Genomic DNA, 19,961 nt, shown 5'->3' on the forward strand with positions numbered 1-19,961 from the left:
GAAAATCTGGCTAAGTGGTGTCCTAACAACCTCTTACTCAATGTCAGCAAGACCAAGGAGCCGATTTAAGACTTAAGTGGAGACTGTCAGAAGCTTGTTTTTGAAAAATGGCTGGTGAACAAAATTACCATTACTGAATAATACATCCACAGTACTAAACACTAGCTAAAAATATATCCACCTTGAGTTGAAATTGAAAGATACCTGATTTAAAGGAAATGCGTGGAATTCCACCACCATATGTGAAATGCTTTAAGCAACATGCTGCTAAGTCAAGAGCGCTGCACTAAAGTTAAATCTGAGGAGTACCAGGTTGCCTAGTAGTCATCATTTTACTTAATTTGGCTGTAAATGAAAAGTTAACGTGCACATTTCATGTCAAACATTAACATTTAAAAGACTATCAACCTACCAATTTGCAACAAAGCCTCTGATTACATTTTCAATATCCAGTCAGTTGTTAAAAAATGGAACTGTGTCATGCTTAACTATACCTCAAAACTATGAAACAAGAACAAAATCTATGAACCCAAACAAAAATAAATTTGAAACTCCCAACATCTTATTAAGTTATAGCAGTCTTTAATTGGAGAAAAACAGATGTGGCAAATCTACACAAACAAGTCAATGAGAACAGATGGCTTGTCTCAAGGTTCATTGACAAAGCTGTTGAAACCACAGGGAATTCGAAATCTTTCACATGTTGAACACATTGGATTTATCGTGCATTCACCTGTAAGAAAAAAAAAGTAGCCCTATTTAGTTAACTGCATTTGTTAAATACATTGAGCTTTTCTTGTTTTGTGTTTTTTTGGTCTTCAAACTCAATGGAAATCCAAGTTTAGAGCAGTAAGATGAGCATAATCATGTAACATCAACAGAAAGTCCAACAGAAATAATTGTTCTGCTCACATTGTGTTTACAAAAACTAACTCTTTGGAACATTGTAAAATATTTTAAAAATCCTCCCCCATTTCTCCAATTAAATTTACAAATGAAAATTACCACATCATCAATCTTTAGGATACTGCGAACAGTTTCTGTTGCCAAGGTCAAGGCACTGAGGGAGACCAGCAGAGGCTGAACAACCAGCTCCTCCAGAATGTTAGAAATACCACCCTGAAGAAACAAATTGCTGAATGAGAAGCAATTCTGATATATTAATGCAAAACATTTTTCTTCATTACATTACAAAGACTGATTAAGTAATGAAAATTTCACCTTTCGCACATTAATTCCTGCAGTCTTTTCCCCTTGTGCATGTCTATTTCTCAGCTCCGTCACAGTAGAAATAGGATTAAGACCTGCATTTTCAGCCAAAGTCGAAGGGATAATTTCCAGGGCATCGGCATATGCCCGTACACAATATGCCTCCATACCACTAAGCGTTCGAGAGTACTCGGTCAAACGCAGTGCTAACTCAATCTCAGGAGCTCCACCTCCAGCAATTAAAGCCCTGTTTAGAAGAAAAGTTACATTTTCTGAACTTTGTAATCATTTCCCTTTTATACTCTGTTTATCCAAACAATGAATTTACCCAGACCAGTAAGATGTTTGATTCTGCCTACAGTACTACAGTTTCTTCCTTTACATTATATCAGACAGAATTTTAAGTGGTCTTACTTTTAATATCAAGTTTATTAAGCAAATAGTTTCACTGGGCAGGCCAACTTTTTTCTCTCAAGCCAGTGTCTTTCAACATCACCTAGCATCAACTGAGAATTCTGAGAAATTCATTTCAGAACTTCCACAACCAAGGACATTTAAAAACATCAAAGCAAATACATTCTATAATTGTTTATCATCAGTTCACTTTGAAAGGTGCTACCAGATGAGAGGAAGAAGTAACCAGAGATCAACTTTTGAAGTAATATCAATTTCTGAACCAGCATTGTGAACAGTGGCATCCAGAAAGCAGCTTTTTTCTGAAATCTGACCCTGAATTTTAAGTAGCTCAATTATGAATATTCAATGGAAGTCCTCCTTTTGTTGAACAACTCCCAGTTAATGCTCATCATAATAAAAGGTGGAGGGAAAATTACCTTTTCTTTACCAAGCAGCGAATAACACATAAAGCATCATGAATGGAACGCTCAGCCTCTTCCATAACCAATTTATTGGACCCTCGAACCACAATGGATACTGTTTTTCCTGGATTGGCACAACCAGTAATCTAAAGGACAAAGTATTCAATTTAAGGATTAGACCATGAAACATATGAGCAGAATTCGACCACTCGGCACATCGAGTCAACTCCACCATTACACTATGGCTGATGTACTATCTCTCTCAACACCATTCTCCTGGCTTCTCCACGTAACCTTTGACACCCTGACTAACCAAGAACCTATCAAGCTCCACTTTAAATGTACTCAATGACTTGGCCTCTACAGACGTCTTCGGCAATGAATTCCACAGATTCACCACCCCCGGCTGAAGAAGGTCCTTCATATTTGTTTTAAATGGATGTCCCTCTGTTCTGAGGCCGTGTCCTCTGGTCCTAGACTCACCCACATCCACTCTATCTAGGTCTTAAAATATTTGACAGATTTCAATGAGGTTCCCGCCTCGCCGTTTTTCAAAACTCCAATGAGTACACGCCCAGAACCATCAAACACACCTCACACGTTAACCCTTTTATTTCCAGAATTATTCTTGTGAACTTCCACAATGCCAGTGTATCTGTTCTTATCTGGGCCCAAAACTGCTCACAATACTCCAAGTGCAATCTGAGCATTGCCTTGTGAAGCCTCATATCACATGCTTGCTTTTATATTCTAGTCCTCTTGCTAACATTGCATTTGCCATCCTCACCACTGACTCAACCCTTTGCACCTCTGATTTTCGAATTTTCTCCATTTAGAAAATAATCTATAGCTATATTCCTTCTGCCACTACCTTGCTCATTCTCCCAATCTGTGCAAGTCATTCTACAGCAGGGATTCCATCCTTTTTTTATGTCATTTACCCCTACCATTAACCGTGGGTTCCGCGAACCCACACTGGGAACCCTTGTTGTACCGACTCTCTGCTTCCTCACCACCTACTTCGTATTATCTGCAAACATGGCTACAAAGCCATCAATTCTGTCATCTAAATTAACATATACTGCCAAAAGATGCAGTCCTACTACCAACCACTATGGAGCACCACTTGTCACCAACAGCCAATCAGAATTATCATTACATGCTGTGTCGTATGACATAGGCAATCATGGTTTCACGACTATGATTATTCTTGGCAAATTCTACAGAAGTGGTTTGCCAATAATGCCTGTTGGGCAATGTCTTTACAAGATGGGTGACCCCAGACATTGTCGACATTCTTCAGAGATTGCCTGGCGTCAGTGGTCGCATATGCCAAACACAAAAAGTCCTTTTTATTCTGACTCTTGGAGGCGATCAGCCAATCTTCTATCCATGCTAGTATTTTTCTTGTAATACCCTGGACCTTTCTCGTTAAGCAGCTGCATGTGCGACACCTCAGCAAAGACTTTTTGAAAACCCAAGTAAACAGCATACACCGTTATAACACAGCCTGGTATTTCCTCAAAGAATTCAAACAGATTTGTCAGGCAAGATTTCTCCTTAAGAAACCATCATGCTGACTTTGGTCTACTTTGTCATGAGCTTCCGAATATCCTGAAAAATGGACTCCAACATCTTCCCAATCACTGAAGTCAGGCTAACTGGCCTATAATTTCTTTTCTTCTGTCTCCCTCTCTTCTTAACCATGGAGTACATTTGCAATTTTGCAGTCCCAAGGAACCATTCCAGAACCTAATGATTCATGCCTCCACAATCTCTTCAGCTACCTGCTTCAGAATCCTGTGGTGTAGTCCAGATGGTCCAAGTGACCTATTCATCTTCAGACCTTTCAGCTTCTCAAGCACCTTCTCCTTAATATTAACAAATACACTCACTTCTGCCCCCTAGACCCCTCGAATTTCTGGAATACTGCCAGTGTCTCCCACAGTGAACACTGATGCAAAACACTTAAGCTTGTTTGCTTTTATGCTGTCTTTGACTTCCCTTGTCAGCCACGGTTGCCTCATCCTTTTCATCTTTGGGATGCATCAATCCTATGCTTTCCAAATAACTTAAGCCATTGCTGTTCTGCCATCATCCCTGCTAGTGTTCCCCTCCAATCAACTTTGGCCAGTTCCTCTCTTATGCCTCTATAAGTACCTTTATTCCACTATAATACTGATACATCTGACTTTATCTTCTTCCTCTCAAAATGGAGGTTGAATTCTATATCATGATCTGTCTCCCAGGGGTTCCTTCACATTAAACTCCCTAATCAAATCTGGTTTGTTACACAACACCCAATCAAGAATTGCCTTTCCCCTAGTGGGCTGAATAACAAACTGCTCTAATAAAACCATTGCTTAGGCATTCTGCAAATTCCGTCTTGGGATCCAGCACCAATCTGATTTTACCAATGTACCTGCACATTGAAATACCCCATGTCTATCCTAACATACACTTATTACATGCCTTTTCTTTTTCCCGTTGAAATTGATATCCCTCATCCTGGCTATTGTTTCGGGACTGCATCTAATTCCCAATCAGGGTCTTTTTAACCTTGCAGTTTTTTAAATCTACAATGACTCTATATTTTCCAACCCTATGTCACTTCTTTATAAGGATTTCAATTATTTTTTTTTTACCAACAGAGCCACCCCACCCCCTCTGCCCACTTGCCTGTCCTTTCGATACAAGGTGTATTCTTCGATGATAAACTCCCCACTATGATCTTCTTTCAGCCACAATCTCAGTGATGACCACGTCATACCTACCAATCTCTAATTGCACCACAAGCTCATCTACCTTATTCTGTATACTGCGTGCATTCAAATTCAACACCTCAAGTCTTGTTACTCAACGCCAGTTACTATTAGCCCAAGCAATCTTCCACTCCGCAGGCAGGAGTGGAAGATTGCTTTTTAGAAATGGCACATGAAGTCCAAACTGAATCATCTCCAACTCACTTTACAATCTCCTGTTCCGCAGACTATTACAACAAATATAATTACATCTGATGTTAAAGCTTTAGCACAGCTTATTTGAAAATTAGATAGATCTGCTGTTATCTTTTTTCATTATTACCTTGACTAATTTGCCAGATCCATTCAAAGTGACTTCTTCTGCCAACTCTGCAGAGCCCAACATGTCTGGTGTGAACTGCTCAAAATGAGCAACTGGCTTTATGCCTAAAGTCTGCAAAGAAATATACTTAATGTTTTTTTTCAAATCAAAAGAAACAAATAAACAAATTTAAAACTGACAAGATATTAATATGGAAATTAAATCTAAGCAGCTGTACTTTCAGAAAGATTTAATTATTCTCTTATACCTTACAGATGAACTCAATGTCTTCTCGCTCAATATCCTTAATCACCATAATCTTCATCTTGTTGAGGAAATGGAGGGCCAGGTCGCTTAATGCATCCCTGTTTTAAAAAAACATTAATATTAATCCCATCAAACATAAACTGGTCCAAAAGGAACAGAAGATTCAGAAGCACAGGTTACTTGATAAAAATACTTCCTCCTTTAGCAAATGATGTTTGGAGTGTTGTGTTCAGTCTTGGTTGCCCTGCTATAGGAAAGATATTATTAAACTGGAAAGAGTGCAGAAAAGATTTACAAGATGCTGCCAGTCCCTGAGGGACTGAATTCGAGGGAGAGGTTGGACAGGCTTGGACTTTACGCCTTTGAACAGGGGTTCCCAATCTTTTTTATGGCACGGAGCCTTACGATTAACCCTGGGGCCCAGGGATAGGAATCCCTGCCTTAGAGCTCAGGAGACTTAGAGGTGATCTTTATGGAAGCGAAAAAAGTTGTGTGCAGCAAAGATAGAGTGAATACACTTATTCTTTTTCTTTCAGAGTTGGAGAATTAAGAACTGGAGGGCATAGGTTAAAGATGAGAGGAGAAATATGTAGTAAGAATAAGGAAACTTTTAATACAAAAAAAGGGTAGTATCTATGTGGAATCAACTGTCAGCAGAAGTGGCTGAGTTAGGTATAACAGGTATTAAAAGATGATTGGACAGGTTGAAGGATTGGAAAGGTTTCTAAGTTAATGGAACCAGTTTGGAAATGCATGTTGTTCAATATGGTCCAATTGGGCTGAACAGCCTGTTTCCACACTGTGTAATGCTATGACTCAAAGTGAAAGGTATTGCGCTTTTTCATGTTAAACCAGGGCAGCAGTAAACATTAGTGCCCTGGATAGTTTTGTACAACAGAGAAACCTTGGGCAAAGTAACATAGTTCCCTGAAAGCAGAGACACAGGTTGATACGACAATGAAGGTTGCATTTGCAATGCTCACCTTTATTAGCCAATGCACTGAATACAACAGCTGTGATGTAAATGCATCAGTACAAGTCACTGAGACCACTCTTGGTGTATTGGTCATGCAAAGCAAGTTATTAGTCTGGAAAGAGTACAGAAAAAAATTACGAGGATGTTACCAGCACTGGGGAGCTTCAGTGAAAAGGAAAGGTTGGGCAGACTGGGACTACTTTTCTTGGAGTTTAAGAAGCTGAGAGGTATAGAAAATCTTGAGGCAAGGAAGATGATAGATAAGGTGGATGATCACGGTCTTTTTCCTGGGGCAGTGGAGTCAAAAATGGGAGAATTAAGTCAAGAGGGCAAAGATTCGGAGAAACTCCAAGGGAATTTCTTTCCCCCACTTAGAGGGTGGTGGATATATGGAACAAGTAGATAGAGGAAACTGTGGCAGCAGATAAAATTACAATATATAAAAAGCATTTCGACAAACGGAAAGAAAAGGTAGGGATAGCCAAACACGCAAATTAGGCAAACTCAGAAACGCATCTTGGTCAGCAAGAACAAGTTAGGCTGAAGAGCCTGTTTCTGTATTGTATAACTGTCCCATCCAGGGTTTTAATTAATTTTTAGCTTGATAAAGTGACTTCCTAATTTCCAATAATTACCTCCAAACAGGTGTCTATGAAAATATTTTACTATTAATCCAAAGTAAAATTTCTACAAGTTAACTAAACAGGTTTACTCAAATTAAGCTGAACATATTTTTACATCGTGATGAAATCACTAATGAGAAATATCCACTCATAAAACAGGGAGCTTGTATTTTAACATACCCTCAACAATTTCAAATGACTTAGTACATTATAAACAAACTTCAGTGTTACCAGAAATTTATCCACTACAGTAGATAATAACATAAGTAAGTCCAAAACCTAGTATTTTGTTCCATCAGCAAATCCTCCAAGAATCTCTTCTATAACTAGGTATCTATAGGTTAAAAACATTACCTCAAAATTGATTTTTGTATCAGCAGGACATTGCATCCAGCTTTTTTAATCTGCTTCACTAAGTTCAAAATGTAGGTTCTTTCTTCACGTAAAACTCGGTCCATCTGAGTATAGTCAGACACTACGATCTGATTTTCCATCTACAGAATAAAATGAAGAATTCAGAAATGCTGTGACAAGAAAATTTTGTAAACAATAACAAAGAGGACACCGATAATTATGGATTGATGCATTTTGCAATACCACCCCAATCAGAAGTGCCATAGCTTGAACGTCAATCCCTGATCTTTTTTGATATGGCCAAACAAAGATAGGGCAATATAATAGAAAGAAAATATCTAATGACCTTTGACAAGTGCATTAGCTGGCCATTAATTAAACACACATACTGGGTATCGTGAAAGATTTGTCTTGCGTGGTGTTCAAACAACTCACATCATATAGTAATAGTGTACTGAGGAAATACAAGGTAAAACAGTAACAGAATGCTGAATAAAAGTGTTATAGTTACAGAGAAAGTGTAATGCAAATGGACAAACAGATACAACGTCATAATAAGTTAGACTGTGAAGTCAATAATTCATCTTATTGTACTATGGAATGACTCAATAATCTTTTAACAGCGTGACAGAAGTTTCCCTTGAGTTAGGGCATATATGCTTTCAGGCTTTTATATCTTCTCTTTGATGGGAAAAGGGATAAGAGAGAATGTCTGGGGTGGTTCGGGTCATTGATTATGCTGGCTGCTAAACTGAGGCAGCTGAGAAGTACAGGCAGTCCATGGAGGGCGGGTTGGTTTCCATGAAGTGCTGAGCTGTGTCCACAACTCTGATGTTTTCTGCGGTCACGCACCAGCATGCAATTCATTGTGTCGGAGGATAATGAGTACAAGACAAAATCACCAACTGCTGCCTAAAAGGAGAGAGTAAGATATGGATCTATGAAACTTCTGGATATACAATACATCTAATGGGAAATCTGAAACATTTATGCCCCGTACATCTGAACACATTGATTTGGACAAGGTATAGGCACTTAGGTCATTTCCTTCATTTATAGAGATCATAACTAATCGATCCATTGTGACCACAACATTGTATTTCCATCTGCCTGTACATAGATGCACCAGAAGGATGTGTGCTCAGCCCCTAGCTCTACTTGTCTTACACCCATGAATGAGTGGCTAAGCACAGCACCAAAGCCATTTTCAAGCTTGCTGACTACCCGACTACCATACGCCGAATCAAAGGTGGTGACGAATCAGCATATAGGAGGGAGATTGAAAATCTGGCTCGGTGGTGCCAAAACAACAACCTCTTACTTAGTATCAGCAAGACCAAGGAGCTGATTATTGACCAGGAGGAAACAAGAGGTTCATGAGGATGTCCTCATCGGGAGATCAAAGTTTGAGAGGGTCAGCAACTTAAAATTCCTTAGCGTTATCATTTCAGAGGACCCATCCTGGGCTCAGCACAAAGAAAGCACAGCAGCACCTCTACTTCTTTAGGAGTTCGCTAAGATTCAGCATGACATCTAAAACTTTGACAAACTTCTATACTTGTGTGGTGGAGAGTATACTGACTGGTTGCATCACAGCTTGGTATGGAAACACCAATACCCTTGAAAGGAAAACCTTACAAAAAGTAGTGGATATGGCCCAGTCCATCACAAGTAAAGCCCTCCTCACCATTGAGCACATTCTACGACAGAGCATTGTCGCAAAAAAGCAGCATCCATCATCAGGACCCCCACCCCCCAGGTCATGCACTCTTCTCACTGCTGCCATCAGGGAGGTGGTACAGGAGCCTTGGGACTCACCACCAGGTTCAGGAACAATTATTACCTCTCAAACATATGGCTCATGAACCAAAGGGACCATCACTGCCCCATATTCCCACAACGTATGGACTCATTTTCCAGGACTCTTCTTCTCATGCTTTCAATATTTATTGCTTGCTTGCTTATTTTATTTTATTTATTTCTTTTTGTATTTGCACAATTTGTTGTCTTTTGCACACTGGTACAACACCCAGTCGGCGCGGTCTTTCACAGCTGAAAACAGCTATTTTCAAAGATCAACGTCAGTTGTAGCTGACAACACACTGCATGGGAATCTTCAAAAGCCAAGTTGTACTAAAGCAAGAGACTTCCAACTATTTATGGCAAAAGTATTGAATGCTACTTGCTACTTAACTCAAGTAAAATAACAAAAACTCTTGTAAAAATTGTTATATTATGCTTATACTAGAGCAGCACTTTGCATTTTACAAGGTCAACATGTGAAATGATGCACATAACCTTAACTAGAAAGCAGACCAAACTTATGGATAAGTAAATTCAAACTGAAGTCCATTCAGGCATGTAGTACACAGTTTGCCTTAACTGCCAACATTTTTTTTGTGAAAAGAGAGATGTATCGCATTTGTGTTACCTTCATACATCTTTAACAACTCTTTTACTGCTTCTCCCAATTTCATAAAGAAAATAGCCAAACATTGTTAACACGTTTGATTTCGTATGACCTGGGTACTCCGAGGATGAAGTTGGCCATGGTTTTGAATGGCTTACTCATTCAATAAGTAGCTTGTTGCACTGAAATGGGTATGCTAACATTTATTTAATTTAGAGATACAGCAAGGTAACAGGCCCTTCCAGCTCAATAAACCCATGCCACGCAATTACACCCATTTGACCCACTTAACCTACTAACCCACACGTCTCAGAATGTGGGAGTAGGGGTTGGGGAGAACCAGAGCACCTCAGGAAACCCACGTGGCCACAGGGAGAACATACAAACTTCTTACAGACACCAGAGGGGACTGAACCTGGGCACTGGTGCTCTAAGTGTTACATTAACTGCTATGCTATCATGTTACCGCAAGAAGAAATGTCCAGTAAATTACCAATTCGAAAAACAATGTTTGAGGTTTGGTTTCTGTTTGTAATTCTTAATGAAAACCAAGTATGACATTACCTCAGTGCTATTATGATCTTATTAATATCAGAAATACAATACACAATCTACATCATTAATATTACTTATCAGTAAAACCATTATACATAGCCCTCAGACCTTTTAAGCACACGGTCACATTTTTATTCCAAAGAAGAAAAAATGTGACTATGTGTTTCAGATTAAACTCAAGAAAAATTGAATCATGTATTGCCCTTTCCATTGAGATTAGAATGGAATAGAGTGATTACTGCATTCATATATGAACTTTGATTAAAAAAACACCACATAATTTTCACCAGATATACTATCAAGGTTGCAGTGCCTCACAGAAGCCTTCTTCCCTCAATTATATTCAGATGTTTTAACACAAATGAAAAAACATCCTAAGTTTGGCAACGTGAAAGCCTTAAGCTATTCTAAAGTAGTTCAAGATAAAGAGGATGGAAAACCTGACACACAACAGAACTCATCAAATTTCAAGTCCAATACCAGAAACAGCATTAATTTTTTTTTTGCATACATGGTACTGGATTTAAAATCCACTCTGCTATAATTTCTTACAAATTCTTTCTCTGTACTTTAAAGTTTACATACAAGGTTAGATCAACAGTTACCAATAGATTTTTCAGAATTCCAAAAAAACCCCCTACTGTGTGATGAAATTTTCTGAGCAATTGAAGGAATTAATGGCTGCTCATGGTTTATTATTTCAAGCAATCTACAAGTATAAAAGGACTTACATCTGTTTTTGGAGCAGACAAGCAGAACTGGATGAGTCCAATTTTAGCCTTTTCTACACGACTTATACCCGTATTGACAACTCTCTGAGTCAGAACCAGTCCATTCACCAATTCACAGTCATCAATTGTTCCTCTGCAAAGCAAATTTTAATTACCCATTAACGTGCATTTCATCTTACAGGGAAAGCCAAGGCTTCTAAATGAAGCAGTAATATATTTTGTATACTATGGTATAAAGATCCTCAGCAAATCAAATCACACCACAGAAGCAATGGAATTGAAAGTAATAATTTGGATCAAAAAATCTAAATAATGGCCATCATTCAACAATTTCTTAAAATCCTTTTAATTCATTGATGCCTTTTGGGGAAGAAACTGACTATCTTAAACTGGCTTAAATGCAACTCATGAAGCACAGCAAGGCCATTTGCTACTACTATCTCCTGAAATGACTGAACAAGGCACTCAGTTGTACCATAACCACCTTATTTTAAGAATAAAATAATAAAGTAAGAGCACTTAGTACTGAATGCAGCTTTCAACATTGTTGGTTCTAATTCCCTATCCACAGGATCTTGGCTTCCCTGCAGAAAAGCAGCAGTTTAAGGTGGCAGTTCACTAACACCTTCTCAATGCTGTGAAAACCGCATCTCAAACTAAAGACTTCGAAAATTAGTTTGGCCTTTGCTCTGTCAAGTGCCCCAAATATTAGTGATCAAGATTTCGTGAAGCTTTTTTTCCCCCCGCTCATACAAAATCATCTCAGGAATTTGAAATTCAAAACATCAACCATAAACAGATTGACTAATATTTCTTCTTACCCCAGTTTCCTGATAATTTTGATATCTCTGAGATCCACACTAGTTGCAGTTGCAGGATCAATTACGCTCATTACCGCACCAACACTCATTGGAGCAAGAAGGCTAGCATATTGAGAAACCACCTGTAAAACCAAGAGAGCTCTTTACTTTAATTGAGCATGTCCATGATTGCTCTGTTTACCAGTAAACGTCATCTGACTTTTCCCCACCTGCCCTGCAGTCCTACAAATTACTTCCTTTCAAGAATTATCCACTTCTACTTTGAACACCATGATCCTACCTTCACTATTTATCTAGCACTACTTTGTAGATCTTAACTAATCAGTGGATTTCATAAAAATCCTCATGGTTTACTTTTGGTTCTTTCCCAACTTCCGGTTACACCAAAATACAGTGAAAAATCATGATGAGAATTTGAATCACCAATCCAATTAACCTCAAATCTTAACTAATATCCAGACACTGGAACACAAATGTTTAAAATATGCTTTTCTTAGACTGATCAAATAACTGATACTTAAAAAAAATGTCATCTATCACAATTCCCAGTTTCCCCATCATCAACCTTAGGAGTAATCTAGCCCAAAGGTAGGGCAGCAATGGGTCAGGTTGGAGCTGAAGGAACTTGACATTTATTTCAGAATCCTTCATATTATCCAACTTGAGATCATGCCATAAGGAAAACCATCACCACCAACTGCAGATAAGTCAATAACTATCCACATTGAAGATCAACTGGAAAAAGTTTGCTGGAAGTAGAATACACCCTACGGAAAGACAATGTTTTATTAGGAGTGATGGTTCAGGAGTACATCATTTGTGATTGTACTTGATTGCACTTCATAACCTAAGACCTTTCATTCATCTATCAAACAGTTCTCATTAAAGGTAAAAATTTTAATTCCTTCTTCCTGGGCATAGCAAATCAATGGTGCAATATGATGGATAATAGCAAATAAAGTAACCAAAAGCATGAGCAGCAAAATGGCACAGTAAGACAATTTATCATTTGCTGATCACTGTTACTCCATGGGCAATGCCAGCCACACCTGGATTGATGTACTAATACAATGAAACTGAAGTACAGTGTGCTTAAAAACCAATACCATGAAGCATTCAATGGATCAGGCCAAAAATGTCAGCTTAAAATAAAATTGGGTGAGGTAATCAGTGCACAACTGGATTACAGAAAATTTGACACACTGAGCCATATGCGAACCCACATCTAGTTGAAACACCTTAAGCATCTTCAGCCAAAATTGGCAGATGAACAATGCTACTCCTGCCTCCAAGGTTTCCACATTCTTAATCCAAGTATTCAGCCATTTTAGTTCACGGGCATCTTGAGCGTTACACACACAGAAAAGCAATTACCCCATGTTTCTCTTTCCAAATGAGATGGCTTGACAATCTTCAACTAAATTAGTGACAATGATGGAATTGCTAAATTTATACAGTGAATATACAAAATAGGCTGCTTAACAGATTTCATGTGTTGAAATCGCACATAATAACCAAAACTAACTTCTTAGACCAAGTACTAAATATTATCAAATGATAGGTGTCTTTACTTTGGAGTTCAAAGCAGTAGTTGCACTGTTCAGGAGGGATTCTCGGTCACTTAGTTCTACGGGCTGTGCAATGCCATTCAAAATTTCAACTCCCTTTTCCACAGCCTTTTGGAAAGATTCAGATATGATTGTAGGATGAATTCCTAAAATAAAAAAATAGTTCATTTGTTAGTTTTGTACAACAAAAGTCAAACAAGAAAATTCAGAACAAAACAAAATATAGCAAACATGGAAAAAAGAGGCAACCTTGAAGAAGAAATGGAAGTCTTTGATTATGATGAAATGAAAAACACACAAAAATTTGGAAAGAGGACTGATACAGTGTATGGTCTAGGGAGGGATGGTGGCAGATTGCCACCATTAACTGCTTGCTAAGCAGCGAAGTGCCTTTTAGCCAGATATATTCCATCTGCTGGAGGTGCTGCAGTCAACAAGTTTGATAATCATGTCACAGCAGAAACAAACAGCAAAAAGGATATGGAGGTTAAATGATCTTGAGGAACTGAGATTTTTAAGGCTATCGATGGCTGTGTGTGATCTAAGAAAACATTAAGAGGAAGCAAGGTAACAGAAGGTCAGATTTACAACTTAGAGTTGGGTGGGCAACCTGTTACCAAAAAAGCTTTGTGGCCATTGATAAATTTAAAATTTGGACCAAACCATACAATGCTGATAAAAGGTATTCATCCCTCCTTGGAAGTTTTCATATTTTGTTTTATAACATTAAATCACAGTGGATTTAATTTGGCTTTTTTGGACACTGATCAACAGAAAAAAAGACTCTTTCGTGTTAATGTGAAAACAGATCTCTACAAAGTGATCTAAATTAGTTAAAAATATAAAACACAAAATAATTGATTGCATAAGTATTCACCCCCTTAATATGACACACCAAATCATCACTGATGCAGCAAATTAGTTTTAGAATTCACTTACTTAATTAAATGGAGATCACCTATGTGTAGTCATGATGTTTCAATTGATTGTAGTATGTGTGTCCTAGGGTTTCTATTGACTTTTCCAAAATAACAACAGACAACTATCTATATACTACTAAAACTCTCATGCTTTGTCTGTTTATGACCTCCAATTAGCGCAAATGGTGCATTACAGCGGCACTTCTTTTGGCTAAATCAAATTAAAATGTGCTAATTTACAGAATGCAGGCAAAGTTCAGGGTTATATATTCGTATAAAATTGCTCATTCACCAAAAATCAACAGGCTGGCTTTCACCCGAGACCCAATGGGCCATCATGGAAATCAGGACACGACAGCCCAACGCAAGTGCACGGCCAGCCTCAGCAGCGACACCTACCGGAGCAAAAGGGCAAGGCAGCTCTATTTCGAGGGGTCACACTTTGCTAATCACCATCAGCATGTGCAGGATTGGGACAGATCAAGAGATAATTAAATCTTATTGTAATGACGTACTTCGGGACACCCATAAAACCCTCTGCTGCAGTCAAAGGCCCAGCTCAGATTCCAGTTTCCTACGAACGTGCTTCCTTGTAGGATCTTGCAGGAGTATAACTCCACCAGATAGCATGAAAGATTCAAGTTTCGTGACCAAAGAAGTGACTTGTACAATCATCTTGTTGGGTATGATATCAGTTCTGATATACACAGAAAGCTACCACTGCTGCAATGCTATCACATTTTCTCACACTAGGGGTATATACCTTGCCAAAAATCACTATAAGAATTACTCCCCCCAGATGGTACCGGTGGCCCAAATTTGGGGTCCTGGCTCACAAACCAAAAGGTACATCTACTAAATACTGAAGGCAGTGAGTAATTATGCAATTAATTTTTTTCATAATTGTAATAAATTGAGACCAATCTGTAGAAATTTGTTTTCACTTTGACATGAAAGTCTTTTTCTGTTGATCAGTGTCAGAAGAGCCAAACTAAATCCACTATGATTCAATGTTGTAAAACAACAGAATGCAAAAACTTCTGGGGGTGGGGGAGGATTTGAATACGTTTTATAGGCACTGTATCTTTCACTGAATTCAGACCACTCTGGGACAGGCAATTAAAAGAAGGGATGCTAAAATCAATTGGAAAGTAAAGTTTCATCCAAACCAAAAGACAGTTAAAACAGGTATGTATTACCTTTAAGCATCCAAGTAACCAGCTTTCCACAATAAGAAATACATTAATATAGAAAATCATTCCAGCATTCCCAAAATTTAATGACTTAAGGCATGCCCAAACAGTAAATGCAACATACCTTTTTGAAGTAGTTTAGCACAATAATCGAGCAAGGCTCCTGTGATTACTACAACAGAAGTGGTCCCGTCACCAGCTTCAATATCCTGGGCTTTTGACAATTCTACCAGCTGAGTTATATATTAAAAAAAATTCTCTTGTTAATTTACAAGCATTCAAGTATTGTGTGCATGCATTAACAGTTATTCATTAGGAAAATTAATTTGTAGTGTTTGATGAATTATTCTCATTTAAGATCAGACAGCAAAAACATGCTACATAAAGACTGCTTAAAACTGATAACTTGATCTTCATTGCACCAGAGAACCAGATGCTTATTTGATCTAAAATGTTTTGCACAGATTTTCTTTCAACCCTTACCATTTTCGCTGCTGGATGCAACACCTGCATTTGCTTTAATATAGTTGCTCCATCATTGGTAATGGTTACATCACCTTTTCCATCTTGAATCTATGGCATGGGTAGAGCAATTAAGAGAGATGAATTTAATCAAAATGTGAACTGAAAAGGCACAGTGCAAGAAAACAAACCCTAAAGGCGGCAAATGGATGTACAATCTTAAAAATGAAATGTTTCCCACTTCTTGGCTGAGTTGAGCCAGAGATAATTCACAGTTTTCAATCTGAAAGAACTCCATTGCTGTATCCCATACCAATCAGTTCTCAAAGCACCAAATTCGGCAGGCAGTGAATGCAACAAGTGATTAAGGATTGCACAAAGCTTGTGGTTAAACCTTTAGGACATTGGTTATCAACATACTTAAGTACATCAGCAGACCATCCTTAAGTTATTCAAAATACAAGACAAGATGGAAACAAATAATTGTTTGGATCTAATGACATCTCTTCAGCTGTCAATTAATGAATAATTCCATTTCAATAACTTCCTCAGTAACAAAGAAATTGATAACAGAAACAGATTATCAGGATTAGGTTAAATATCACTGGCATATGCCATGAAATTTGTTGACTTTGCAGCAGCAGTACAACACATAATATAGGAAAAACCTGAATGCAATATCTACATACAGTGTATGTTAATATACACACATATGTACACATACAAAGTAGTTAAATAAGCAGTACAAAAATAAAAAGTATGGAGGTTATGTTCATGGGTTCAATGTCCATTCAGAAATCAGATAGTAGAGAGGAAGAAGCTATTTCTGAATTGCTGAGTGTGTGCCTTCAGGCTTCTGTACCTCCTTCCTGATGGCAGCAATGAGAACAAGGCATAACCTGGGCGATGGGGGTTCTTAATGATGGACACTGCCTTTTTGAGGCATCAATCCTCAAAGATGTCCTGGATGTCACGGATGTAAGTGCTCATGATGGAGCTAACTAAGTTTACAACTGCAGCTTATATCGATTTGTGCAGTAACACCCCACCTTCCCTCATACCAGATAGATACTTTATTGATCCCAAAGGAAATTAGTGTCACAGTAGCATTACAAGTGCACAGATACAAAGAGTAGAAGTAGAAAGAATAAAAAATATGTTACCACAAACAGCCTAACAGGAGGGGGTCATCACTTCCCCGGTTATAGGTTATGCAATCAGGTAGAATGCATTAAACATCTATAAAAATTTGCGACATATCAGATCTCATGAAGTAGAGCCACTGTCGTACCTTATTTGTAGCTGCATCGATATGTTGGATCCAGGTTAGATCCTCAAAGATATTGACACCCAGGAACTTAAATTTGCTCACTCTGCTCCCTCTATGAGGACTGGTATGTGTTCCCTCATCTTATCTTTTTCGAAGGCCACATTCAGTTCTTTGGTCTCACTGACATTGAGTGTAAGGTTGTTGCTGTGACTCCATTCAACTAGCTGATACCTCACTCTTGTTACATCTGAAATTATGCCAACAATTCTGACAAGCCACACGGTGATGTGTGAAGGGAAAGTACAGCAGTGAGCTAAGAACACATTCCTGAGGTGTACAAGTGTTCATTGTCAGCGAGGTGGAGATGTTACTTCTGATCTGCACCTATTGTGGTCCTCCAGTTAGGAAGTCAAGGATCCATTTGCAGAGGGAGGTACAGAGGCCCAGGTTCTAGAGCTTTTCCATCAGATGTGCATGAATGATTGTGTTAAATGCTGAGCAGTAGTCAATAAACAGTATCCTGATTATGGTATTTGTATTGTCCAGGGAATCCAAGCCCACATGAAGAACCAAGAAGATCGCATCTGCCATAGACCTATTGTGGTGGTAGGCAAAATGCAGTGGGTCCAGGACTTTGGGGAGACAGGAGTTAATTCTAGCCATAACCAACATCTCAAAGCAGTTCATCACTGCAGGCGCGGGTGCCACTGGATGACAGTCGTTAAGGTAGCTCACCCTGCTCTTCTTGGGCACTGGTATAATTGTTGACCTCTTTTTAATGAAAAGAATTAAAGAAAGATTATGTTTAATTCTAAATATAGTAATTCCGTACCATCTTATCCATGCCCTTTGGACCAAGACTTGTCCTTATAGCATCCGCAACAGCTAGAAGAAAGAAAAAGACATTTTATAACTTAATCTTGCTTCATTAAAATCCTACTTTCGTTAGACATAAAGTATACCACCTAATCTATTCTGTGTTTCAAATCCATTGCTCAAATTGTCACTCAATGAACTGGATGATTTACAGAAGACTGGCAGTTAATAAGAAATCCTCAACCCGTAGTTCCAGACAAGAAATCCCAAAATATTGCCTCTTAAACCACCAAGAGCAGTATGCCAGCTCCAAGACCAAAGTTTAGCCTTCCACAATCTCTGATACTCCCAACTGTTACCCAATAACCCTCCAATTAATTTGTAACTCCTTGTATCACCCCTCAACCACTTATTCCCACCAACTCCTTGATCCTTCCCTCCATTACCCTGTTTACACCCTAAAAATCATCTCCCCTCCTTCACCTCTTGTCCATCCCAATATCTTCACTGATGAACCCTTCCATTCTCATCCTGTCTCTATGTCATTTAAATCCCAAGACTCTGCTGCCTTTCTCTACTGCAAACATCTCACCATCTCCTTGTCCCCACTGCATCATGAATCTCAACCTCACCTTACCATCATCACCACCTCCTCAGTTTTCCTCCCTCACTCCCCACCCTCCCACTATCTACCCCTCACACCCACCCACTACCCCATTTGCCCCTCAGTCCTTCCTCATTCTCCTTGTACCCTTCCCATTCACCCCACCACCCCTCTCCGTCTCCCATCCTTTTGCCCCTCCACACCCCCATCCTCTCACTGCCACTCCCCTCACCCTCCAACTCCCAACCTCTCCCCATCCTCCACACTCCCCACCCTTCACCCATCCTCCCCCCCCGTTCTCCCCCGACCCTCCCGCCCCCCCATTCTCCCCCTGGTCCTCCCATCCACCCTCCCATTCTCCCCCAGTCCTCCCCCCCATTCTCCCCGGTCCTCCCGTCCTTCCCCCCCATTCTCCCTGGTTATCCCCAATTCTCCCCGGGTCCTCCTCCTCCCCCCATTCTCCCCCGGTCACCTCTCCCCTCCCCCCATTCTCCCCCGGTCCCCTCTCCCCTCCCCGTCCATTCTCCCCCGGTCCCCCTCCCCTCCCCGTCCATTCTCCCCCGGTCCCCCTCCCCTCCCCGTCCATTCTCCCCCGGTCCCCCTCCCCTCCCCGTCCATTCTCCCCCGGTCCCCCTCCCCTCCCCGTCCATTCTCCCCCGGTCCCCCTCCCCTCCCCGTCCATTCTCCCCCGGTCCCCCTCCCCTCCCCGTCCATTCTCCCCCGGTCCCCCTCCCCTCCCCTCCCCGTCCATTCTCCCCCGGTCCCCCTCCCCTCCCCTCCCCGTCCATTCTCCCCCGGTCCCCCTCCCCTCCCCTCCCCTCCCCGTCCATTCTCCCCCGGTCCCCCTCCCCTCCCCTCCCCGTCCATTCTCCCCCGGTCCTCCCCTGCCAATTCTCTCACCCAGTCCTCCCGTCCATCCCCCTCCCATTCTCCCCCGGTCCTCCCGATCCCCGTCCTCCCCTTCCTTCCTTTATCCTCCCGCGCTCCCCACCCATTACCCCATCCTCCCTACCTTTGGCGGCCGAGATGTTACTAAAACGGATCTGAGCAGGTTTGTCACGGTCCTGATAAACGCCCTTCGACACGTTATTGGCGGATTTGCCGGCATTTTTCTCAGGCATTTCGCAAAAGAATTTCGCTGAGCTACAGCTTCAGTCGCCGAGCACAAGGAAGATGGCTGCAGATTGAGAGCGTGGATCGCCGGCAGCAGACTGCGGTGGAGAAGCTTCCAGAAATGGTCAGGACCTCAGCCTGGCGCAGGCAATGACATCAGCGGGCGTTCAACCCGGTGCCGGGCGTAA

General features: G+C 40.2%; 1 protein-coding gene across 1 annotated transcript; it reads right to left on the reverse strand.

Moving 5' to 3' along the window:
* Nucleotides 1-560: 560 nt before the first annotated feature.
* cct4 (chaperonin containing TCP1, subunit 4 (delta)) lies at nt 561-19,902 on the reverse strand. The gene is made up of 14 exons (XM_072265397.1): nt 19,673-19,902; nt 18,073-18,125; nt 15,992-16,081; nt 15,633-15,741; nt 13,399-13,541; nt 11,828-11,949; nt 11,007-11,139; nt 7,311-7,450; nt 5,359-5,455; nt 5,112-5,222; nt 2,043-2,173; nt 1,222-1,456; nt 1,006-1,119; nt 561-733 (listed from the first exon to the last, which is right to left on the reverse strand). The coding sequence occupies exons 1-14, from the start codon at nt 19,779-19,781 to the stop codon at nt 719-721; spliced, it is 1,602 nt and encodes a 533-aa protein (XP_072121498.1). The 5' UTR covers nt 19,782-19,902; the 3' UTR covers nt 561-718.
* Between the last annotated feature and the right edge of the window lie 59 nt (nt 19,903-19,961).

This window comes from Mobula birostris, chromosome 8, assembly GCF_030028105.1.
Source record: "Mobula birostris isolate sMobBir1 chromosome 8, sMobBir1.hap1, whole genome shotgun sequence".
Classification (NCBI taxonomy): Eukaryota; Metazoa; Chordata; class Chondrichthyes; order Myliobatiformes; family Myliobatidae; genus Mobula; species Mobula birostris.